Source organism: Amblyomma maculatum, chromosome 10 (assembly GCF_055883805.1).
Source record: "Amblyomma maculatum isolate TAMU_Amacu chromosome 10, ASM5588380v1, whole genome shotgun sequence".
NCBI lineage: Eukaryota > Metazoa > Arthropoda > Arachnida > Ixodida > Ixodidae > Amblyomma > Amblyomma maculatum.
This window is the reverse complement of record NC_139353.1, coordinates 37,417,498-37,444,060: the sequence shown is the minus strand read 5'-3', so window position 1 is coordinate 37,444,060 and position 26,563 is coordinate 37,417,498. Positions and strand designations below refer to the sequence as shown.

At 42.8% G+C, this 26,563-nt stretch overlaps 1 protein-coding gene across 1 annotated transcript in view; it reads right to left on the bottom strand.

The window, feature by feature from the left end:
- Positions 1-8,070: 8,070 nt before the first annotated feature.
- LOC146176188 (cytochrome P450 3A14-like) overlaps positions 8,071-26,563 on the bottom strand; it is a 41,523-nt gene continuing 23,030 nt past the window's right edge. Inside the window, exons 11-15 of the mRNA XM_084580930.1 lie at positions 25,092-25,200; positions 21,265-21,356; positions 16,121-16,261; positions 12,132-12,294; positions 8,071-8,280 (exon numbers count right to left, since the gene is read on the bottom strand). Of these exons, the coding sequence (XP_084437056.1) occupies positions 8,197-8,280; positions 12,132-12,294; positions 16,121-16,261; positions 21,265-21,356; positions 25,092-25,200 (589 nt within the window). The 3' untranslated portion in view covers positions 8,071-8,196. The remainder of the gene's footprint in view (positions 8,281-12,131; positions 12,295-16,120; positions 16,262-21,264; positions 21,357-25,091; positions 25,201-26,563) is intronic.

Here is a 26,563-nt window from a genome sequence, read left to right as displayed (position 1 = left end):
TTCTAAACTGAGGACAAATCTGGTAGCTATGGCAAGAACAATAGGTGTTTCGAACATGATCAGTTCAGTTCAGTCCAGTCGTTCAGTCGTGTCCGACTCTTCGTGACCCTATGGACCATTTCACGCCACGCTTTCCGGTCTCTCACTATCTTCCTAACATCACATAACTTCATCTGCAGTGCCTCGAGGATGCCATCTAACCATCGCGTTCGCTGCCTACCCCTTCTCCGGCGACCGTCAACCTTTCCCAACATCAAATCTTTCTCCAGCGACTCCTCTCTTCTCATCAGATGACCAAAGTAGCTGAGTTTTAACTTTAGAATTTGACCCTCCAATGAGCAGTCAGGGTTTATGGTCGACAATATCGACTGATTTGATCTTCTGGCAGTCCAAGGAACTCTCAAGAGTCTTCGCCAGCACCACAATTCAAACACGTCAATTCTTCGGCGGTCAGCCTTTTTCTCAGTCCAACTCTCGCATCCATACATCACAACTGGAAAGACCATAGCACGAGTTATACGGTTCTTGGTTGGCAGACTAATGTCTCTGCTCTTTACTAGGCGGTCAAGGCTAACCATTGCTCTCTTTCCGAGAAGCAGGCGTCTCCTAATTTCATGGCTGCAGTCTCCTTCCGAGGTAATCTTGGAGCCCAAGAAGAGAAAATCTGTCACAGCTTCCACTTCTTGTCCATTGATGCTCCAGGACTTGATAGGGCAAGACGCCATGATCTTTGTCTTTTTGATGTTCAGTTTAAGCCCAAACTTCTCACTCTCTTCTTGTACGCGCATCAGAAGTCTCTTGAGTTCCACTTCACTTTCTGCCATTAAAGTGGTATCATCCGCATATCTAAGGTTGTTGATACGTTTTCCAGCAATCTTCACTCCATATGAAGACTCGTCCCGACCAGCCTTCCTCATGATGCACTCTATATATAGGTTAAATAGGCAGGACGACAGTATAGAAATAAACGAGGTGTATAAATAGGTGTATAGAAATAAACGAGAGCTATTGGGTATTGACCGTGTACTTCAAATCAAGAAGAAAAAATGAGATTGGGCATGACTTCTCAAAAGCCTATGGTTGTTGAGGTTAACTGACGGGGCTCCAACATAAGGCCAACGTTGCGTGGTGTGGCACAAATTTGGGTGAGTGGATAACATTATCCAGTTTTCGGTGAATAGTGGTTGTGGCTGGCATTGTGTCTGGCAGTCGAGATGATGTTGTATTCTCAGTTGTCATATTGAAACTTATTGTAATTGTGAGCGCACACATGATTACAGAATGTAGCGGTTATGGCCATGCATATTAGAGTCGGGATTTACAAAGCGACCGTTACGATTTAGAGCACCAAGTTCCCTACAATTGATAAAACATCTGAAAATAAGCCTCTGAGACTCACTATTGCGTTATACATGTTTTTTATTAAGCCAACGATGCTGCTTGCCTTGCTGTAGTTTAGCCCGTGCGGCAGCCATTTATATCATGTTGTTGAATACAAGTATGAGTGCGGCAATGATTTGCACCATCAGCCCTTCGGTGACCAAAGCAAAGATAGATATTAGTGAATATAGCATTACAATTTCTATCTCTCTCCCTGAATTTAAACACCACCTTTAAAGCTGTCGTAAAAACAAGGCAGGTGCTGGTAGACGTCAGAGTACAGTTTTGAGGGCGTAAGGTGTGTCGCTGTTACAACTAAGACTTATTTTACATATCACCTTTACACATTGCATGTTTCGAAGCGTGTCGTGTTTCCAGGTTTTTAAAATGAATTACACTTAATCTATATCTGACGATGAAAAGAAGAGAACATCTGAATCTTTCAACCAGAAACTTTAAGAAGGCAAACTTGTGGGAGTGACTGTATGCGATAATAAACGATTGGTTCAGTCGTTCCCGGGGACACTCGCCTTAGCTCATCGTCTTGACACGTAAAACTTGTAATTTGTTCAGACCAGTAATCATGAACGTAAGTAGATGAAGTCGTTTTCGATATTATTATAAATTAAGAAGTATTATTATATCAATAAATCATTGAAATCAAAATTTCGGGTGGGTTAACTTATCACGTCTTCCCTAAACGATCTTATATGAATGTTGAAATGGTTGCTGAAGGCTTAATAGCGACCTAAAATTAGAGCATCCCTAGGTCTATTGATGTTACTGAAAATTCACTTGTTCTACTTTGCATATCGTCGAGATAGTGGCGACGCCTGATTTTCGCGAATGCTTCTCACACTTCTCCTTCAATAGGAGAAAATAAGCATTAATAAATTTGCTAACAAGTACGACGGCTATTAACAAAAGGCTACAAAGAATACTGGAGCCGGCTTTTCTGCAAAGAGGCACCCAATCTACTATCTATGTTGATATGATAAATATGTCACGATTATTTTATAAGGTTACCTGTCACCGCAAATCGTTACTCTGGGCGCTGGAGAATAAATCTGTTGTCCTGAACACCTGAAACGAAAGAGGCTGGGCTGAAAGATGAATTAAGATATATGAAAAAAAAAAAAGATAAATATATGAGAAGCTAATTACGCACGTTGGGCTAATAATGACGTTCTGGAGGCTGGAGGCTTCTTTCATTGTTATTGTGAACTGTTGTTCTGCATAAACTTTAGCTCTGGCGACTTTGGTAAAATATTTCTTACAGAATGCGAGACACGATGCGATAAGAAAAGCATACTTTCAAAATGCAAAAAAAAAAAGTGCTCGTTGAGACTTTCTTTGCATAACTGCTAAATAGCTCCGATAGAATAACGGCTAACAAAATATTCGGTGTATTTTTTTGGCAACGTGAGCAGGAACATATACTGTATACAGAAATTAAAAAAACAAAAACAATTGTCGAAGAAATGCCGTGCTTTAGTGAACATGGTTATGTGATATGTACACGCAAGGTACGTAAAAAGCGTTCTGAGTTTACTCTCAATATTTAACGCAGAGTGCAAGAATTGGTTTGTAAGGAACAGATAATAGACAAACTAAAAACCGCCTATTTCAATACAGAATTCCAAGGAACAAATCAAAAGTGTCGAACAACAATCTAAAAAAAAAAGCAACAACTACATGCAACGGGTGTTGACAGTACCCACTTAATTTTATGAAAATAATCCTTCGTATGAGGACAATTGATTTTCAGCTCATAGCTTTTGCTTTTGCAAGTAGCATTATTTCTCTTCCATACGCATTTCCATGATTTCTCCTCTTTTACTGATTTTCGAGCCTTATATTCTCAGTCACGTATATTAGAGTCTTGCTATCAAGTCCGCGGGGTCATTATCAATATGCCGCTTTATTTTTTTATATCGGAAGTAACATATTACCTTCCACTTTTTCATGGCGTTTCAACATCGCGTTCTTGACGCCTTCAGTTGAAGAGGAAGGAATACTGTTTGTTTTGAACAAGTCCCATCTAGTCTCAAGCCAGAAGCACTTTCTCTAAAACTAGCTATTTATCTCAGTAATCAATCTCCGGACACACTCAGTAGATGCTAGTATTTTCCCTCCTCACAATCCAAAGTTTTTTCTTAATTACTCACCGCAGTACACACTCGGTGCTTTTTGTCAATACGCTCCTTTTCACCTTCATATTTAATTTCGGAGGTCATGTACGATAGACTCAAGTATCTCTTTCGATTATTTGTAACTCTTGTCTTAAAGATTCAGGACATAGCCGCAAATTATATTCTCATTTGGCAATTACACTTACAAGTTCCTGCACACACACAAAAAATATTATGTTCCAACCTCCCGCTAGCGGTACCATAGAAAGAAATGCAATTTAATTGTAGCCGTACTAACCTGCTGAAAGAAGCAGGAAAGCATGTTTGATGCGTCTTGCAAAGTGGAGTTTCTTCAGCTACGTGCCTAGGAACGCCGGCGAAAGCTGCTTATATATTCTTTGCATCTCGCCGAAACCAGCGTTTTTACTATATTTCAGGCCGTTACCCATTTACTCCTCGTGGCGCTGGTCGTGCTTCATGACCTCGGCAATCGCGCGTGAAGGTACGTACACTTCAAAGCGAGTTTCGGAGGGTTTGTATATAGGTGGACGCCCGTAGTAGGCAGAATGGTAGCGTTTAGAGCGTTGCTTCTTTCGAGGAGTGAGCGGAAAGCAAAAGCGCCGAAGAAACGTAGTTAAGAGTGAGAATGCAACAATCACCTTGTTTTGCATTCAGCATTGCGCCATTTATATATTCAAATATCCAAAATTCTTAGAGCAAATAAACAATTTATAGCAGACAGGAGTTCGGCTGCAAATACATAATTGTCGAAACAGTACACCACGCGCTCAAAGAAGTGCATAAACCTAGGAGTAAGATCAGTACAACAACTGGCGATACTCAAAGTACATTTACTTCGCGTCCGCTTTCACAATTTGTTTTTCAAAGTATTTTTTTTTTTTCGAGTGCGCTCATAAAGCAATGAAACCTCACACTCCAAGATGAGCAACAGCTTTAGGCTAGCAATTTATCTTTTGTTTACATTTTGTTTTTAGACTCTGCTTTACTTCATTGTCTGAACGGGTATCTGACAGGGTAATGGTTGTGAAGAAAGAAATGCGAATAGTTTCTAATTATAGGCTGCCGCATAATAAACGCGTAAATCCTTTTTTTTTTGTGTGGCATTACCAACGGCATTAGGTGTGGCATTACCAGCATTGGCGGGTATGAAAAATGAGGGGAATCACGTTCACTACTATAATTACTAACTGACAGCCAATAAGATGTTTATTATATCCAGACTCTTCACAGCAACCGAAGCATTAGCCGTAACACATCCTGCAATATCTAGAAAGCTACTTCAATTGTCGCAGTAGCTCGAGAAATGTTTGCAGCCGCGTACCGTTTGCCAAAGTTGTGAACCGCGAAGTGAAGCCTACCGCTAACCTAGATTTCGTTGTGTACCGACCACGTGACCGGCTTCATACTTTCGAAGGCCGCCGCACTGTCTCCGTCACTTCTCGTGCGTTGACCGTGAGTTGGGGTGAATTCTAGCCAGTCATGTCTGTGGAGCCCCTACTTACGTCATACCACCCGTGCTGCTGTGAATAAAACGGCACGAATACCCTTCCTCGTAGAAAATGCGTACTTCATGCTTCATCTATACGTTGGGGTTTGCATATGTGATTTTGTGAAGTAAAAGACAACAGCAAAAGAGGATGCGCACCTTCTCTGTTATGAGCTGTTGCGAGAATTACGACAGCTGACTAACTTTTGAATATTCCGCACTTGACAGTGATGAATAACGATCCCGAGACAAGGCCACTCTGCATATTATATGCTTATGCTTTCCTCATGCTTCTTTAATTGAACAAAACCACTGCCGTGAGCTGGCTAGTAGCGGTAAATCGAGGTGTTCTCTGAGAAGAGCAACCGTTTAGAGCTCGCTGGCGTAGCTACCGCAAAACTCGCTCTTTAGTCTTGATGCGAGCAAGGTCGACAGGTTATTTTGCATAGTAGGCTATCATAGTAACGGAGGGAGCGCACAGCCTTGAAGCACCGCCGTTCCTTTCTCCAGGCCACTCAGGAGAGAGAGAGAAGGCCCCGGGACATGTTCTCCACGGAAAGACGTGTAGTGACCGATGCCACTTCATGGCGCGTTTTCAGATGTTTCGATTGCTGACCAAAGCAATTGCAAAGCTTAATGCTAAAAAAAAAAAAAAAAAAGTGCAGCCGGCGAATATCTTACCTCACAGATCGGATCGCACGCAAACCTAAAGCTGGCAAACAATATACCATATATTTATATTCACTGTAATCCTCTCCAGTCCAAAATGTCATCGCCAACACGAACGAGTAAACTAGACGACCAAACATATTAACATACGCGCTGCGATTCCAATACGTCCAGTGCAGATACTTTCTAAATGGGCAAAAAGATGCTAATAGAAGAATAGAGGACAATAGGAGGTGGCAGTTGTAGCTACTTTGAGAGGAAAATTAGCATCTGCGGGATAATTTTCACCTCTTCCAAACTAGGTACTATGCACATTATCTCAATATATCGCCAGTAACTCTCCCCATGCCATTAACTATTATACCTTCCGAACCAATACTTCTAGAAGTGACAAAGCAGACCATAAAAAGCACTGTAGCGCTCCCCCGATGCACGGCAGCGCTGTTCCGATTATCCTCGACCTCATCCGCACCCACCCTGCAGTACAAGAAAACCTCTGGTGCCAAGCCCTATGCCCGTTCCCTCTAAATTCAGTGTGTTCCTAACCGTCTTTGCTAAGGCAATATAACACCAACTCTGCTGCAGGCTTCAGATAATAGGTAATGGGAACTTCTAAATCCATGAGTCTGAAAGCAGCAGTGAGTCGACAATTTTCAACGGTCGACTGCGCTAACCTCTTCGCATCGGATTGGTCAACCACGCAGCATTTGTTTTAAAGCCGAAAGTGGGGATGGTTGGAGGATAATACTTTTTCGGCGCCGGAGTTTAACATTAACCAAATAAATTTACCTCAGTAAAGCAAAAATAAAGAGAATCGCACTATTCAGCCCACTTGTCTGTATCGTACCATCATGCGTGGTTTGAAACAAGTAGCTTAAGAAAAAAAAACGTAAATAATGCGTCTCCGGCGACCCATTTCTTCTTCCCGGACCTGACTGTCAAATTAAAGTTTTGTCGAAAAAACTAGCAGGTTAAACCTGAGAGAAGAAGCGCATAGAAAAAAAAAAGAAACATTTTTCATAACAAAGGACATCACTCGACGCGGTGAGTCTACTGACATTATGGTACATCCATCCCTATCTGTGTCCATTTCACTCTATACTAAACCACCACGTAGTTTGTGAGGGAGAGGTAAATACTCTAACCCATTATTTCACCGAAAATAAAGAATAGAAGGAGATTACAAAACTTTTGACGCAAATTAAGAACAGCTGAGGTCGTTGTCCTCGCTGTCCCTGGAACCTGATACGCAGCTGATCCGCTCGCCGAGCGCTTCGTGCTGGCACCACATGGCTAGCTCTCTGACCGGAATGCTAGCCATCGCTGTACGCCCACGTGCTTGAAACGCAGTACAAAGCCCGTGTAATGCATCTTTCCCACGCGCTCTCCACATAAAGCACGTGCGGCCGCGAGTATTTTTTTGTTACGCCATGAACCATTCCACCCTAGAAGTTTCAAGGCCCGCCCGCTCCATTCAAGATCTAACGAATTTTCCATGAGTCTACTACAAAATGCATCTCAGTGCTTTAGCTCCTTCAGACGTACGGCAATTTGGATGTCTAAGTCAGTTGAGAGCGTCTGATAATAGCTTGGTCATATATACGTCAAATTGGTGGGTGCATTGCCGATGAAAATTTCTTGATTTGTTTCTAGGTGTTCAAGGCCTAAAGCAAGTCAGGCTATGAGGGACACCTTATTGGAGGACTCTGTAAATTTTTGGTATCCAGTATTCTTTAACCTGCACCTAGATCGCGCTGTACACGGCCGTCTTTGTTTGCCTCCATCGAAACACGATGTCGCGGCTAGGATTTTATTGATGCTGGAGGCTTCTGCAGCGTGACAATGTTAAAGTGCTGATTTGGACTTCTGACATGAAGTAGATGGCTTACAAAATTTATGTGGCGTGTAATAATTAGGAAATAGAGGGACCCCTTTCGCTTTAAAGAAAGTCAATAAAAGTAGTATGCTGTGATAGACTACTTATTATCTTAGAGTGACCTAACTTACTTCCATATGCCGGTAATAAAACTGCTATTCAGCACTGTCATACTAGTGATACACAACAAACCTACCAAACCTACTTTCTTGTCTACACAAAGGTATCGTGCGGAGAGCCGAAGTCACATCTTGTCAAGCAATTTTCTAGCTTGTCAAGGAGTTCACCTTTTTGCTCTTTTTGCAGCGCTCTGGCTGCTAGGGCGAGCAAATTGCGAAATTTTCTCACCTGAAAGAGATTTGTTACCCATTCTGTAGACTGAACGGCTGCTTTTGTTGCAATCGCAGCAATGTCTTATATTATTTGTACAACTGCCAATGTGTTTGTACAATGCGTACAATTCCCTATTGACTCGGTACACCCAAATCAAAGCAGGTGCCACAGTTTTATGCTTTTATTGTGGCAACAAACAATGTCCCACAAAATGGAACAAGAGTCTCGTTGTAGCGCTCTTGTCTGCTTCTCTGAAAGTGACTAACTCTGATTTTAAAGCCTGGCACACCATTTCCCAATCAGGGCTCGGCGTGACGAAAAATGATCCACGGTCCTTCACTTGGTATAGAAACCATTGCATGAGAGTCCAAATTCATTTCTCCCTGAAAAAAAAAGCAAGATGAAATACACTGATTAGTCTCAGTGGCTTTGCCTATCTACTACTTCGAAGTAAAATCAATAGTGAAAAGCTGGTAGAAAATGTTGGTAGTAATATATATTAATGAAGATGTTCACATGCTACAGCGTATCTATAGATGTGACCTCTGCGGTCTTAGGCCACACTTGCTAGACTATAGATATTCTAGCCAAAGGCGTTTTACTCGATAGATGCATACCAGATTAGACTGCTAATACTGGCAGTCAGGTGCCATGCTTTAGATAACCGAGAGTTCTTCTTGCTGACCTCTATCATCTTGTGTACGATGCCCTCAAATATTGCACAAAATTGCACTGTTGCAGCTGGCACAGAACCAGGTTGATTGAGGGGATATGTGAGAGGTCTTTTACCACCAGTGGGTGTAGTCAGGCTGATAATGATGACGAGAGTACATTATGATTTAATCCGTAGGCCTTAAAACTACGAAGTGACTTAAACCACAAGGGATGCCGTAGTACAAGGCTCCATATAAATTAGACTAATTCGCGTTGTTTAAACTTCAATGACATCGCACAGTAATGGTGCAGGAATTACTAAACAGGGCACGCTATGTAAATGACGCTATTTTGTGGGCGTAACTTCCTATAAATTGGCAGTACATGTTAGTTTGCATTCTTGTGGGCAGAATAACGTTCCTTTGCATTCAATAGGGAAGGAGTGACTGCAATTACAACAGAGCAGTACGCTCAGTTTGCTTTTTCCCGCACGCGTCCATAGGGGCCTTTTGTTTAGCTTCGATTCTTGTGGTGTAATGTGTAGTTTGAGATAGTAAGGTATGGTACCATACGCCAAGTTACGTTATGCATGATATTTCGGCAATTATATTCCATGAAATCGTATCGTATATGCGGGTTATTATTCAGGAGTTGTAGTTGAAAGGCGAGCCGTTCGCAGTTGTTTCATTTTATACTGCCGAGCTGCTAGACCTGGTGAGCGTTGAACGATGTAATAGATACCTTTTTGCACAGTTCGTAAACCAGAACCACCAATTATACGTTTCAGCATGTTTCAGCTGTCTACATCGAGAACAGATATGAATGGAACATTAAACGAATGACATTATTTATGTGAATAAAAGGCCACGTGTGTAAATTCGCCTATATTCAGGGAGCTTTTCAGGATTAAATTATAACGGAGATACTAAATACACTGGTATTTAGTACATTCATTACATTGCATTAGACAATTGTTGTATCAAGACATCATTATGGTATCATACTGAAGCTCGTGGGGCCCCGCATCTAATCTCTCCTCGTGTAAGAGTTCAACAATCTCCCACGCCGTCGAGTAAACATCATTGTTTTCATAAAGTTTTTCAATAAAACACCCTCTCGCGATATGAAGTGAACATTATTGTCTTCATGAAGTTCAATCACCGTCGCTCCTTCATTTTACGTGGATAAATACGTCATACACATAGGCCCTACTGGCCAAGTGCGGCGGAAGTTTACTAGCGTAGTGTCGGGCGAATCCACTAAGCGGCGTAGCAGAACTCTCCATGCTTTCCCATTTCTACACGTAGGCAGACGTAAGTACGTGCCAAGAATTTTGAACAACAGTTGTACATAAAATTTTTTCAAACGGTTTGCTGAGTGGGAAACAGTGCGCACCGGGGAATATGATGTAATCAACAACTAAAAATGAAATAAATACCGGAGACGCTTTCCTTAAATTGAGGCCATAGATACCTACTCATTTTCGTAGGGAATATGCCTTCAACAGACGCATGGTGATAATGGAGAATGATCTATAGTGAACAATTTCGGCATCGATGACTTATGCCGGCTTTTTCTCACAAACTTGCGAACATTGCGATTACAAAATTGGTCGCCAGTAGTGAATACAAGTTTTATTGCCACCATGCTGTTGTCGGAAGCTGAATTTTGCTCACTTGGGCCCAGGTAAGGTATGTTTTGTACTTTTACCAAATTAGTGCACGTGGCATGGATGAAAGAACAGAAAGGTGATTGAGTGCGAGGAATATACACAAACATTTACAGTAGCTATGTAAGCTTACCTTACTGTTCGGGCACTTACTACTATTTGAACTATCTCATAGTTCTGTGGATTGCCATACTCGACTGCACAGGGCGCACAGTGAATAAAAGGTGTCAATATTATTACGGAAACTATTATATGAGACATCCTACGCCTAGCCGAGAAGTGGGCACCTTTTATGGGGTATATAGGCGTTAGTGAGGAGATGTAAGAAGTGCTTATTTTGCTCAGTACTTAGGTGCTCTTATGCAGGTGTTGTTCTTTAAAATTGCATGATGCTTTCATACTTCATCATTAAATTAAATTAACTGAATTGCGAGAACATGCATTTCTCAGATCAATATTTTTAATCGCCTGGTATAACATCTGTTTTAACCTTCGAGTGCGCCTTCAGGACATCTTCAATTGCATGAATCTTCCATTATACGCTATCAAATGGGTATAAAAGATACCAAGAAGGTTACGAATGTCCATTAGATACATCTGGATTATCTTACTAAAGCGTTTAAAAATTTGCATATTGCACTGCAAAATGAGCAAAATCAACGTCCCATGCACAACAGTTCAGTTCAGTTCAGTCGTGTCCGACTCTTCGTGACCCTATGGACCATGTCACGCCACGCTTTCCGGTCTCTCACTATCTTCCTAACATCACATAACTTCATCTGCAGTGCCTTCGAGGATGCCATCTAACCATCGCGTTCGCTGCCTACCCCTTCTCCGGTGACCCTCAACCTTTCCCAACATCAAATCCTTCTCCAGCGACTGCTCTCTTCTCATCAGATGGCCAAAGTAGCTGAGCTTTAACTTTGGAATTTGTCCCTCCAATGAGCAGTCAGGGTTTATGGTCGACAATATCGACTGAACAGTATATATCCGTAAAACGCCTAACATCAAATAAAAACATCTCTTAGACATTTATTAGAAGTTGATAGCTGAGTGCGATATTTCTGATCGCAAACCTATACGGCCAGATACACAGTAAAAACGAGATTGACAACGGTATTTGTAAATTCCACATTTGTTCTACATCGTTTATTTAATAACGTGTCTAAACAATAATTCTCGCACTTATATCAATGTAGGACATTCCAAGAAACACAAACCAGATATTTACTCTGACACAATGCTCTTGAGCATCTGCCTTATATAACTTCATTTTTTTTTTTCTATTTGCAGACAGTGAATGTGTTCGATAAGGCTACATCCTCGCCAGATATGTTGCAAAATGTCTTTACAGATCGGTGAGAATTCGGTAATCTAAATGAGCAAATGTTAACGTTTTTTTTTTAAGTGATTTAAAGTAATTTTCGTTTACATGGCATTGAAAAGGTCAGCCTAGAGCTCGAGGATACTGTGAAAGAAGTTGCACAAGAAGTTCACCAATTTTTTTCTAATAGGCTATTTTTCTTTACGAATGATCCAATAAAATATCATTTATTCGCAGTTTCTTCGGTTGTATTCCGTATTGTGTACTTGTTTCTTCATAAAAGCATATTTCAGTTAACTAGGATGTGCACTTACATATTTACGATTCTAAAACTCACTATTGTAAGCATGCCTAGTAGGATTATCATGTTAAACCTGGAAAGCGCATAACATGTCTAACCAACTCGCCCAAACGCTGCCATTATTGAAGGATTATCATCATGCTCAAATAAATAATAAAAAATAATTATGCACATCTCATACAAAATTTTGAAGGGATGACCAAAAAAATTTCATTATTTCGTTTTAATACGTAGCCTGTAGAGCGAGAAATGGGAATGTCAGCTGAAGTCAAAATTTGGTTCTCACCATTTGTGATGGTCCCAGTTGAAAGCTGTACTTCTGCACAAGCTTAGCCATCGTGTATTTCATATTGAGCACCGCCATCTTGACGCCAACGCAGTTTCGCGGTCCAATGCCAAAAGCTACGAAAGCGCTCTTGTTCCAGGTGCCCTCATTCTCGGTGGAAAATCTAGCGTGTGAAAAAACGAATTAGTAATTAATAACACTGATGTCCCCTTTTTGGTAGTTTTTATTTATTTATTTATTTATTTATTTATTTATTTATTTATTTATTTATTTATTTATTTATTTATTTATTTATTTATTTATTTATTTATTTATTTATTTATTTAATAAATCATCAAAGGCCCCATTTAAGGGGTGTAACATGAGGGGTGGGTTTGGAGTACGGCGGTTACAATAAAAAATGTCTTTCGATGGCAGTCTTGAAATTATGAATACTTATTGTCTTGGCTGCGGGAGGTCCGCCGGACACCCACCGGTAAAATTGGGTACAAGTGTCCCCCGGCCCGACGCCCGGCTCTTTCAGGGGTGTGCGTTTGTAAGAGGCGCTGCTAACCCTGCTCAGTTCCCTCGAAGGCTTAAAGTTTCGGACAACTAATGGCCTGCAAAGGCCGGGCTAACAGTAAACAGCAAAAGAAAAAAAAAAGAGCCACATAATGGGATTTTGCCGCACAAGACGGGCTTATTGGTGTCCGATGGCGGAACTCATCACTGCCACATCGGAGCAACTATTTGAGGCCTATGGCCCCTTTCCCAAACATTTCACCCCAAAGAGCCGAGCACCAGGCCAGGGGAAAGCGTGCACCCATTGAAAAGCTGGTGGGTACCTGGCGGCACCAGGGATCGAATCTGGTACCTCCTAATCACTCATTTCCAGCGAGACACTGGGTGGTCATCGTTCAAACATTTCAATCCATCGTATTATTGGAATGTGACAAGCATGCTGCACGAGGTAAGATCATTGTCAAAAGTGTAGACCCAGCGGGTCTTCTTCTGAGCCGTGTAGTAGTGCTTATTTAGCATTAGTGGAAGTCCTGCCTATTGGACAGGGTGGGACAAAACATCTTCTTACCGTGAAGAGATTCGGGAAACTGGCAAGTCATTACAAGCCGCACGAAGTGGCTCAGAAGCCGACCCCCTGGGCTCTACTTTTGGTAAAGATTGTACATCCTTTGGACACTAAATGCGAGTATAGGTTGGCGTGCAGAAGCTGGCATCTAAATATTTCCGAGAGCATTGCAGAATCTGCACTGGCCAAATGCGTAAGCCTGGGCGTTGCTGTGTTGTCCGCAAAATAAGTCAATGGGCTTCCCCGAGTGACATATACAGCACCTTTCCTATAATGCTGGTGAACTTTGATGCGTTCAACGCTGGAGATTCTTCAGTGCTCTCGGAATGTTTTAGACTGCAGTTCGTTTATTATCTCTTTACACGCTTTCTAATCATTTTCACCATTTGCGCACGCAAATCACGCCCTTTTCCGCTCGTTCACGTTCATATGTTTGAAATTTTTAGCCACCAAAAGTAAGGCCTACGTCATCGGAAGCCGAGTACCACGTCACCCCATTTGGACGCCCCCATAACCCTCCCGGTTGTTTCGACGTCTTATTGACTTGATTGGCCCTAATTGATTACCCATATTCGCCAAATTATTTCTACATCGATATTTTTTCTCCTCGATCTAATGCAACAAATATTTTTCTTACAACTCGTTTCGTTCGAACGTAATCGTGATGACAGTTCTGGTGACAAAAATTCGCCGACATGCCTACTTAACGCTAACGTATTAGTAAAGTCATCGGGGTGTTTGTCCAAGGAAGCAATTCATAGGCGCTTATTACTCTCAAGAGCTGCTAGCCCTTTTGGCTCAGCATGTTTTATTCTGGTGTCAGATATCGTTTCCTTGCCGTTATGGTTATCTATATATTGCAATGCCCACCCACTAAAAATTTATTGCTCTAAGTGGAAATATTATATGAGTTTAGAGGCATAGTGTCAAAACAGGACATCAGGAGTCAATGGGTGTAAAATGCGAAAGGAGCCGCTTTGGTTACCATGAGTCACAACGAAAAGAATAAAATTACGTTGAATTTTGAAATTTGGAGCAGCTATAAAGCAATTTATTTGCTTTTTTATTTAGTTTGCTATTTTGAACCAATTCGCACTTTAACACCTCCACGAAGGCCATCGCTTATCTCGAATGCGTGCGCTGCTCCAAAGTGCGTGCGCGTAGCTCCAAACCAGAACTCTACTACGTCGATGTGGCTGGCCAGACCCGTTCAGGCCACTACACGGCGGGGTAGTGCGCAGCAACTCACAGGTCAATGTACTCTCTTTCCGAGCCGAGAGTGTCATCAGGCCGAGGAAGTTGAAATCGCCCGCGTGGTTTCTGACCCCCAATGCCGAACTGTCATCACCGACTCGACGTTCGCCTGTGAAATATATGCGTGGTGAGGTGGGCACATTAGCTCACTGGCTCACTGCTTGCTTTACAATGCAGTCCGTGACGTGGAATCCCAACCTACTGCCAGGGAACGAAGCAACAAACCCCGCTACCTGCGCGCTTATTCTCAGGCACCCACCCTCCGATCTCCCGATGACCAGCTAGGACGACCGCTGCTGTGGTTTCCAGGAATTATTAACGACTGCAAAGCTAAGCAATAGCGGTATCCACATACAGCAAAGGGGATGTCGAAGGCCGACGAAAGCTTTGTGCGAATGCTGCAGACCAACAGATTCTGGTGTGCGGCCCAGGCTACGACTCAAATATTAATCCCGAATGCCCACGCTGTGAAGAGGGTCGTTGCTCTTTATCCCACATGGCGTGGGCAGGCCAGTCTAGTCCTTACTTTCATCCCATCCCACCCCACTGAAGAGGCTTGGGAGGCCTTCTTTCTCAGGTGCTCGTCGGTCGGGGCCCAAAAGTCCCTGGCCCGCCGTGCTCGCGAGGCGGCTGGCAATTGCGGCGGCCGGGACTGGGGCTGCTGAACAACTGAGGCGTATTTGCGTATTCGCGTTATATTTGTATTCGCGTTGTTAAGCAAAATAGCAAATCAAGCTGTGTTGTTCCCAGCATAAAGGGCAAGCACAAGTTCTGCACCTGTGGTGATGCACTAGCTGTTGCCTACGTGCCACACTGGGTTTCCTACGCTCACTAATGGTGTCCACAGCAAGCAAAAATCGCAAAAAATGCTCACTAAACTCTTAAATTCAAGGGTGAAATTCTTCTCACTTTTATTGTCTCCTGTTGTTGTTCACCAATATTACAATTTTCAGTGCATGGTTGGATTCCGAAATTCATTATCTGTGATAGCAAAAATTTCAATTATTTGTTTCTTAAAAAGCAGCTTTACAATTTTGTCTGATTACTACAACTTATTATTGATGCCAGCTGTAAAACATCCTGATTAATAATGGTATATCTGCAAAAAAAACAAAGGAAGCCCTTCTAGTAAGAATCAATGCTGTCACTCAACGGCCCCCACTGACAACCGTTGAGCCCTGATGGTGTCAAATTCACACATGTCCAAAACATTGTCTAGCAAGGGCTATACATGTTCAATCACATTTAAAATCTGCATGCAAGCTTAAAACAATATTAAGGAAAGCATTTAAAAATGTCAGTGCAAAATTATTCATGGCTATTGAGATATAAATTTACCAATTTGCTATACCGTTCCTTCATTAGAAATGACTCACCCTCTAGCTACTCTTCCTCCTCAAGCTCGACAGTTTCAAACAAATCCGACAACAGTAACACCTATAGAAAAAGAGGCCCTGAAGGAATCATCAAAGTAATTATAAGCTGTTTTTTGACTGTTACTGATGCGCTAGTGGAAATTTTGTGCGGTGTCAGTTGACGCCACCAGGGCCGAAAGGGCTAGGGTTAATGTGCGGCATTGCTCGGCCACCAGACTGAGAACACTGAGTGTCTAACGGAATCCCGAAACTGAGCAAATCCGCTACCTTTTATGGAGAAGTCACCCCCTCACCTGTCCGGTTTGAAGTTCAGAGGGTCAGTCCAGAAGCGTGAATCCCTCTGCATCTGGTAGAGCGGTACCAAGAAGCAAGTCCCTGCCTTGAACTTTATTCCTTTGTACTCAAAATCTTGTTCAGCCGTCCTGGTGACAAACCTTCAAAGAGCCCCAAAGAGCATTCAGACTTATGAAAAAAGCATGAGTTTTTGTGATTAACAAACCTGAGTGTTTTTTACTGATAGCTCTAACAAGATGAGCTTCAGTTCACCACTCAATCAAATAAAAGTATTCGAGTGGTCGAAAACAGTAACACCTATATTTTTATTCTCACTAGATTGTAGCAGCCCAACGCTTAACTAGTGTGCGCAGTAAGACCTATACTGTCTTATGTTTAAACGTAGCCTTAATAAACGCTGTGACGTTTGTTATATGAAGAACGCTCTGCTAGATACATGTACTCCTGGAAGTGATGCTCTTCATGCCAAGTATATCCCAGGCAGCACAACCAATTAGCCCAATATTGGTCCTACGTTGGAAATGTACGGCCTAACATAATACCAGTTCATTGTAAACACAGTACCAATATTGGAATATTGGGCCTCGTTTTTGTTGCCTGGAGTGAAGGCGTCATTTCTGCTTTGCCAACAGCCTAGCTTCAACCTTTTCTAAAGACGCCTAAGAAACACGGTTCTGAATTAGACATCTGTATTGGGTGTATCTGTACCTATGGAGCTGAAACGTGGAGGCTAACAAAAAGGGTTCTACTTAAGTTGAGGACAACTCAGAGGGCTATGGAACGAAAAATGGTAGGGATAACATTAGGAGATAGGAAGCGTGCAGACTGGGTCAGAGAAATAACGTTACTGACATTATAGTGGAAATCAAAACGAAGAAATGGGCATGGGCAGGACATGTAGTGCGAAGAGAGGGTAACCGAAGGTCGCTTAGGGTAACAAACTGGATTCCAAGGGAAGGAAGGCGTAGCAGGGGACGGCAGAAAGTTAGGGGGGCGGATGAGGTTAAGAAGTTCGCAAGGGTCACGTGGATGCAGATAGCACAGAACCGGGTTAATTGGAGAAACATGGGAGAGGCCTTCACCCTGCAGTGGGTATAGTCAGGCTGATGATGATGATGATGATGACTGGGTGTCGCATACGGCACACTTTACATTATTAGAATGAAAGGGCTTTAAGGAATGGCTTTTGATACAGTATACTCTTCTCTCAGTTTATGGTCTTTTTCTGACAGTCATAGCCTTTTTAAATAGATTGTATTTCAATTCCGGACAACCCCTGAGCTTCGTTTATTGCCCTAAAATAGCTTTTTCCTGCGCTCATTTATTATAGGGGCGTTCTCTGTACATTTTCTGGAATCCAGTGCACATTCATCTTGATCATCAGTCTAACGGCGTCCACTGTTGAAAAATCCTCTTTGATATATACCTCAGAGTATTCTTGACCTTGACCAGATGAAGTATTTATTTATCCTCGTAAACTTCCAGATCTTGCGCACACTCCAGAGTTTCTGCTATCTCCTACAACTTGTTTCTTGCCTTGGATTCTAGTGCGTTGCCCATAACAATGACCGGTTACTTCGCAATCCGATTACTTGTCCTGCCTATGCCCATTTCTTCTAGACTTCGACAAGGACATGACAATAATTCGCTATTTTTAAGGCGAAAGCCTTTATGGCTTATGCTGTCGGGGACAAAATGTGTCTCGCTTCTTGCGGCGGCTCTGACTGGCTGAGGCGGGATGACGTCATTGAGATCTCTACCAATCACAGAGCACCACCACAGTATGCGCGAATGCGTGCCTTATATGGCCATAGGCCAATAAATGACGAATTATTAAAAATGTCTAATAAATAATTAGGTATGTATATATATTTACTAAAAAGTTAACCTAATATTTACTAATTATTTACTAGTTAAGTAATCCATAATTAACCTATTAAATACTAATTTTTAAAGTACTAATTAGTATTAGTTGCGGAGCAGAATGCGGCACTCAGGCTTTCGCCTTTCACTACTTTAGTCTCTAAAGCACCCGTAATCCATTTCATTCCTTCTTACTGCTCTATTACTATTCTACAACACAAAAAAGAAAAGCCGTTGCTGCACCGCATAATTGAAAACCGTAACCAATAAACTTGTCAGACAGAATGCTCAGCCCAATGAAATAAATCTGTTGTTATTAGGCCTAGAACCCAGACCCGGTATATGACATGCTAGACCGCAGCGTATAGGCCTGGAAATGCTTTTTAAGACGACCTCGCCGGGGTGGTGCAGTGGTTACGGCGCTCGACTACTGTTCCCAAGGACGCGGGATAAGAATCCCGGCCTCGGCGGCCGCTTTCCGATGGAGGCGAAAAGCAAGGCGCCCGTGTGCTGTGCGATGTCAGTGCACGTTAAAGAACCCCAGGTGGTCGAAATTTCCGGAGTCCTCCACGGCGGCGTCTCTCATAGCCTGAGTTGCTTTGGGACGTTAAACCCCACAAACCAAACCAAACCTATTTTAAGACGGAAGCCTTTCTTGCATCATAAGACGCTCTGGCGTCGCCACGAGCTGTGGACGGGATGTGTGAACAAAGCGTGACCCCATTTTGCAATCAGTCATTAAGAAACCAAAGCTTGTCGACGCCCGGACTAGAGTCACCATCCTTCCATATTCTCACCGAGTGTGCTAATTACTACTCTATACGCCGACTTCTTGACAGCCTGACCATCATTCTCCCTTTCTAACTTAAGGACGCTCGAGGACGTGGAGAACAAATATTCCTTATAATAAAGTAAAATACGTAATAGAGGTAAACAATGATTAAAAAGTAAAATAAAGTCCTACTTGTCATAAAAGCAATGTAAGGCAGAACGAGCTTATAACAAACCTAGGCCAGGAACTCGCAATGCTTTCTCATTTCAGCATGCAAGGAGACCTGAGCACACCTTTTTAATTATTTTTTCTTTAGGCCAGGAAGGGTCGTTTGTACCAAACGTGTTATAAAGCCGTCTAGTGAGCGCGTTGTGATGCATATCACACTAACGTGTTTTGGGAAGTGAACTCCTTTTATAGTAATAATAATTCTTAGGATTTAAACATTCAAACAAGAAAAAGCTACAAACATTCCAAATGAAAAGCCGCGTATGATCGCGTCTGTACTTAAGACTAAGTGTCGTCATTTTTTTTTAGCATTTAAATAATCACGTTCCTTTCCATAGGTCGTTGCGGTGGGTTGAGAATATGTCTAAAACCTCTAGGTTAGTCTCCAAGCCTTGCAAAGTAACAAACCACAAAACCAGGAATAAAAGGGGATAGTGGAGGGCAAAATAAGGGCATGCCACTCAGAAGTCCACTGGACCATGGTAACGGCAGATTACGCGTAAAAACATTGCTTGAGATTGATGCAAAAGGAAGTTACAACGCGGATGTGTTTGGGCCGATACTGATCTTGATATTGATTATCATCATCATGATGAAAGGTTGGTTGGTGTGTGGAGTTTAACGCCCTGAAGCGACTCAGGCTATGAGAGACGCCGTAGCGGAGGACTCCGGAAATTTCGACCACCTGGGGTTCTTTGACGTGCACTGACAACGCACAGCACACGGACGCCTTGCTTGTCGCCTCCATCGAAAAGCTACCGCTGAGGCCGGGATTCGATCCCGCTCCCTTGGGAACAGTGTTCGAGCGCCGTAACCACTGCGCCCCCCCCCCCCCCCCCCGGCGGGCGTGATGAAAGGGTTAAGCGTAGTATTATCAGGGGTCATATGCTAGGACACTAAATTCTAGTGAAAAAAAAAAAAGAACATCTGTGAGGCAATTGCAAACTGTACAGATCGCTAGGTGTTTTTTATCGATCGAGAAAAAAATCAAATGCAGTTCAATGGCTTTCGGTGCTACTAGAATATGCGGTATCGTTCGGCTCCTCCCTAGAAATGGTTCTGGACTACTCGAGTGGGTAGTCGGAATGGTAACCGGTTTTATATGACAACCCGCAATCTTGGAAATACGGAATAAGTTTTATATGAGGTTGTTATTGCTTAAAAACTGAGACGTGTATTTCATCCAGTCCCTCGATGTCGGCTCCTCAAGCTCAAGCATCATGCATTTAGGGACAACTTCTTAAAGAAAATCAGGCTCCCTCAAATGCTTGCTGCGCAAACGAGTCAGCACGTGGTTTTCTCTCCGCTCCCAAGGGTGTCAGTCCGAGGTAACAGTTTTCCGCATTAAGACAGAAGCTCTCACCTAGCTTCGTTGGGTATGTCTCCTTTTATCGTGCTGACGATCAGCAGCGATAGAAGTTTGCTGACAACGCCTCTGTTGCCGTGACGACAAATGCTCAATATGTACAGTGGAGTATCCCGCAAACCATAAATAATGAAGTGTATAGTGTGCAATTTGCATCGAAAAAAAAGCGTCATTTAGAACATGCCCTTTCGCCGCTAGAGGAGTCACATGATTTTATATGCAGGCAAGGATTGACGACGCGTTGGTGTTAACAAACATTAAGTGGTGCATTCGCTGAAGCGACGTCTGAAGTGTGCCCGGTCCCGGCGATTCACGCCAGCCGTGGAGTGTATCTACAGCAAATCTCGGGGCTCAGAACAACGACAGATGTCGTTGAGAGACGTCAGGTTAAACATTTCTGTGAAGCATTTTCTGATCATTGGCTAGCTCCTTAAAAGGTCTAAAAGCAGAGCGCAGAATGGCCTTTACTTTGATTACTGCTGTCACTTTATTGGTTTTGTCAAACCCATTGTACGGGTCTTCAGTGTGGGAGCTCTTTTCAAATCTGCCTTGTAACACAAGTGTTTATTTAACATTTAAGAACAAGAAAAGGCGCCAGAAGTCCTTCAGTAGTCTGTACAGAGGCAAAGAACTTCGTAATGTCCACGAGCCATTAGAGCGAAACTACCCTCAATGTAAACGAAAAATAGGGGCGGCGTATTCTCAAATGACCTGTTCTTGAATATTGCTCAGCATCTCTAGCACCCATTGTTGTTCCAGGGGAGCTCGCATGAAGCGAGGGGGCACAGCAGCACCCGCAACATATCGCATTCTCGCACAGTAAAGCACATGTCACCCTTCCAATAAAATGGAATAGGGCAACAAATAAACGCACAGCGTTTCCGTGCATGCTAGTAAGTATTTTGAACACTCACATGAGACCCGGAGGATATAGGCGCAAGGTCTCGTTCATGACTTGCTCCAGGTAATTCAGCCTCTTCATTACGGTGTTGTAATCCAGCGTGCCCTGAACGAGAACCTTTATATTATTTAGTGTGCCGTGTTGAAGCCAGCGACATCCTAGTGAACATGGTAGAAATGTTTTTGAGATGTTATAAAACACGACACTTCGCACTCGTTATGCGCAGACAACACGCTGCTAACTGCTGCGTAGAAATAGTAGAGGTAATACACGCGTAAAAGCACACATCACTCTAGGCCGTCTACCTTAGACGCATACACGTCCTAGCCGCACTTATGGGCAAACGTTGAAACAGTTATTATGTAAAACCAAAGGCTGATGACCTCAAAATAAGCTACATGGGCATAAACGCAACGAAGGGCGTTTGCTCGACAAGGCGGTGAGAAGTTCAATTGTCCAACCCTTAGCTTTCACAGCATTTTATGTTCCCTGTTTCATTCATATTTAGAGCGAGATAGGGTCTGATCCGAAACGTAACCAGGCGTAAAATGTTCATGCTAACAATAGAAACAGCAATGAATAGACAATGGAGAATGATAACGATAGCTTCTTTTGAACATCTTAACGTATATCGCACATTTCCACATTTTCTCTCTTTTATGTCTTGGAGAAATACACTGCGACCTTTTTCGCGTACTTGCACTTTGCTTTTTCCTCTGGTAAGTTCCAATGAGAGTTTCATATGTCAAAGGCTTGGAAGTTGCGGCGAAATATTTCTTGCAAGTAACGTCAAATTTGCTGCCCAGCCCATGGTCTGAAAATGCGCTGCCTCTTCTATCACTGCTTAGGCTAATTTTTATATTCAGCTCTATGGTTTTCCTTCTTTTCCTCTAAGCCGCCCGATACAGGGCTATGGTGTGCTCGATGAGGACATCATTGCGCACATGTCAAGGCGACAAGCCTTTGCGCAATGCTCCTTACTTGGTCAGCTCAAAGTATTCCTCGTAAAACCAGCTCCCTAAGCCTCTTGAATTGAAAGCCGTGAGAGAATTTGATCATCAAGTTATTGATCCCAGCAGTCTGCAAAGCAACCGGTGGGTGACTGGCATTAAAATCTATGGGAGCACCCAACCAGCTATAGTTAGCTCACAATCTTTGATGCAATGGCGAACACAAACTTTATATGAGCCAAATTAGCAATACGTATATTCTTGACCACATTCAGGATTAGTAAAGAGCCCACGCGGGACCATTCCGACCAGACTGAAATGCAAAGTATCTTGCCATGGGCTCCAGCTCTCGGCGTGCTTTAAATATGCTGACCGCGTACGTGCTTTAAAGTCCGCATTTCTTTATAAATGGAGGAGCAAGAGGTCATTGGACATAATAAGGTGAATGTCCAAGCCAACTCAGCAGAAGACGGAAGGCAGAGATGTTTCTGGAAATCTGTACATCTAGCGATGAATGAAGAAGTTCCTGTTACACTATAGATACCTTTCTACAAATTCAGATAATGCTTTAACTTTTTATTACTAAATTTACGATACGCTTCCGCAAGCATCACGCCTTACTACTCAGTTCAGTGACATGCAGAAAGGAGAAGTCAGCGCAGGACCAGTAAGTATGAAATTTACGGGAGCTGAATGGACGTGGTCACGACATTTCCAGTAAAAACGTTGAACGTTGTACCACCTGTAACTGTTGCGACATTATCTCACCATGCACTTAATCGTAGTTCAGTGTTACGTTTCTTTTGCTTAGTACTGCAATCGCCCAGACAGACGCCGGCAGCGCAACAGAACCTGGCCTTTATTTCAGCACATTGTATAAATCACTTGCTTGCTATCACCAGTTTGCGGCGTTCTTCGCAAATTGAAAAGCCACAAACATTTCGGGACACTAAAGTTATTCTAATTTCTACCGTAATAAAACTGACAGCACGGGCTTCATAGATATAATATGTTTTCAGAAGCGGTAATGGGAGATGTACTACGCGTATCGGTGTAGAGGGCGCTTTTCATTAACTTTTTACACGACACCACCAACGCATCGCAGAAGGTCTATAATATCCTACCGAATAGACAGTAGCACAAAGGTTGCTTGCTTCTACACCCATATTTCATTTTGAAATGAGAAATAGCTCATTGATCACCCGGTATTTCTCAACGCTTAAAGAGATTGGCAGTAGGTCAGTTGGTGGGACGTCGTAAAATTAAAACCACGGAAACGACAATATGGAGGCAGGACACAACATTAAGGGCGGTACTGACAACTGTCAGTACGGCCCAGGGTTGTATCTGTGCCTCCGTTCTGTCGTTTGTGCGGTTTGTTTCTACTCTTCACAATGTGAGACAAAACGTTCAATGATAGCCCTGAAGCCTACCCAGCCCAAGAGGAGGAGAGCGTTAGCTTCGCATCAGCGGTGTTTCTGAAACACAAGTTACGATCTACATTCCTTCCATCACCCCAGCAATAATGCGCTCTTTACTGCCGCTAGGAGCGCAACGGTCCTACCCCTATTAGGGTGCCTTGATGTTAGCGCCACCATTAAGAGTGATAACACTTTTGGACTGGCGCGGCTCAACACTCTTTAGACTAGGCTTGCCGTTTTATCCGCCCGCGCCCTCTTGGGGCAAGGTGCTGCTCGCGGCGCAAAGAGCGCTGCTGTGTCGCGTGGCAAACAGTTGGGTAGTGCGCCGATGCCGGGCAACTGAATGATGCTTAGTCGCAAAAATTAGCATATCAGGTTGTTCTGCATCAGTCTGTGCTGGCTCGACAAATAAAAAAGGATTGTGTTTGCGTTTCTCGTGGAATGAGGCTCAAAAAAAAAAAAAAAGGCGACACGACAAAAATACTTGAAATCTCAAAAGCTAGCACTTGTGTATTATGATGAAATTTTGCTTTTCTGATACCAATCTGTTCACTCTCCGTCACTTCATTGCTTCGCTTGTAGGTGCCAGTTTGTCGAGGTTTTAACAACATTTACGGGCAATAAATGTGGTTGATGCGATGAGGTATCAGTTAGAATGTGGTCTCAAATGCTCTTAGGGACACATGCTGATGGACTAAATTTGAAAAACTGATGACAACTTTTATTTTTCTCCCATAAATTATGGCGTTGCGTACGTTACAAGTCCTAATTGGGTTGAAACTAATACTCTAACCTTAGATTCACTGTTTCCAATTTCAGTTCTATTTTAGTGCAATGTCCAATTTTCCAATACTCGTGAAGACTTCATGTCTAAAATTATTAGCAGTCAAGTTTCAGTGGTCAATTCAAATTGTATTTTTTTAATTAATCCAAGTCATCCCCTCCTCGTTTCCGCCAGGCCTCTTTCCTCTTCTCACCTGCTAGCTTTCCAAAGTACATCACGTCACACCCGACGAACGCCGCGTTTTTTCACGTAACCAGTTTAGGGCTGTCCCAATAAAAGTAGGCGCCTTTTTCATCGTTTTTATACTGTACACAACAGCAGATATTTTGATGCGCCTTTTATGCTATGGAGCTCATCGAAACATCGTTTAAAACGTGAACATCTTATGTATATTATCGTGTTCTCTTGCGTTAGAATGACACATTATAATGATCACGTCGGCTCAAGTAAGCCTTTTTATTATTTGATAAACGAACAACTGCATCTTCAAAACTCCTGCCAAGCCGGTAAACTCAAGTTCACTCTCAACACAATCGCCTCTATGCCGTCGCGAAGTGGCACATGTTCAATATTAGGGACATTTCCTGCGGAATGCACTCGCCTCTTCGATGGTCTGTTCGCGTAAGTTCGCTGCAATACATACAAGAGCACGAAGAAAAACTAATGCCCTTAAATGGTTCCTTACCTGATCACGTATTACCTCTCTGATTTCTTGGCGCACCTTTTCTTGCACATCCGGGTGCTGGGCGAGAGTAAACGTGAGGTAACTCAGCGATGATGTCATTGTCTCAAACCTGCGTCAGGAGGAGCTTTTCGAATAGGGTGTACTAATTCGGCATTCGGTCGTAAAACGTTTTTCTTTTTCTTCCTAAAAGGTTTGTCTACAAACTTCCATAGATTGAAGTTCGCAATAAGCTGTTATTTATGTCTTTCTACTTCTCTAGGGCTTGGTGAAAGCATAAGTATCGCATACGTTCTTACAGTGAAATTCGAAAATTATAAACTCATTTGCAGACCGACAGGAAAAGGCTCGTTAAATTGCAGCATTTACGCTGCGATGAGTTAACATATTATACATACATGGGCCGATATTAATTTATCTGGAGTGCGTGAAACAGCAACAACAAACAACAACAGCAACAACCGACGCAAAGAAAATCGCGATGTGTACAAAGTCCCCGGCTAAACAAAGCTCAGTTTTTTTCGGTAGCTCGTTTAGGAAACGAGAAATAAATAAGAACACAAAAATGACGGGTTGGTTTTGAAAGGGAATCACGTTGTCACCTCGGGGATAAACTTATCACGCTTTACGGCATGCTACTCATTTCTTTCTCAAAGTAATGCGTTTCCTGGATTACGAATTTGCGTCGACATCCTTCCTTAAGATGGTGCCACAAAGCACAGAGACAGTATGCATATTATCTCTTGTATGACAATTAACTTTGTACAGGTCGTTATGCCCATAGATTACCCATGGCTAGAACAACTATGAACTATATTGTCTGGCGTTTGTCTGCGCTGTGCTATTGCATGAACGTTTCTTTTTACGTCGACCTACCATATAATTTGGAGAAGGATTCAGTGGTGCTATTTTTCTCTTTCATAAAAGTGGTAATTTCAATAAAAGCATTTAACTGTGATGGTGACATCTTGCGCTAAAGCCAATCGCACGGCCCATCACAGTGGCATGATTATGCTGTAAGTAGAAGGACTGCGACATCCAAACGAGTGGCACCGCAAAATGATCGATAAGGTCGGCATGGAGGCTTACACAGCGCTGATTGGTGAAACCTCGAGTCGCTCTTGCGCGCTCACTCCGTTGGTACTGCTTTATGTCTCAAGCTGAAGCTTGGCCACTTATAGACAAAACTATCAAAATTTCTCTCATGGAAGACGAATTGATGACTGAATCTAGGCTGCCACTCTTCCATTGGCCATAAACTGCTGCCCAACTTGCAATATCCCACCTAACCACTAATCATCGTAGCAAGCCAAAAAACATTACCAGTTCAGCCATTGATTTTTTAGAGGGGGTTGGAGCTTTCCCTTCAGGGCCGGGACACCTTGAGATTGCTAGTTTTAGTTCTGAAAAACTAATTTTGAATTCTTACAGCACGTCGGTCAATCGCACGGTTCGTCATGTTTCAGCATACCTGA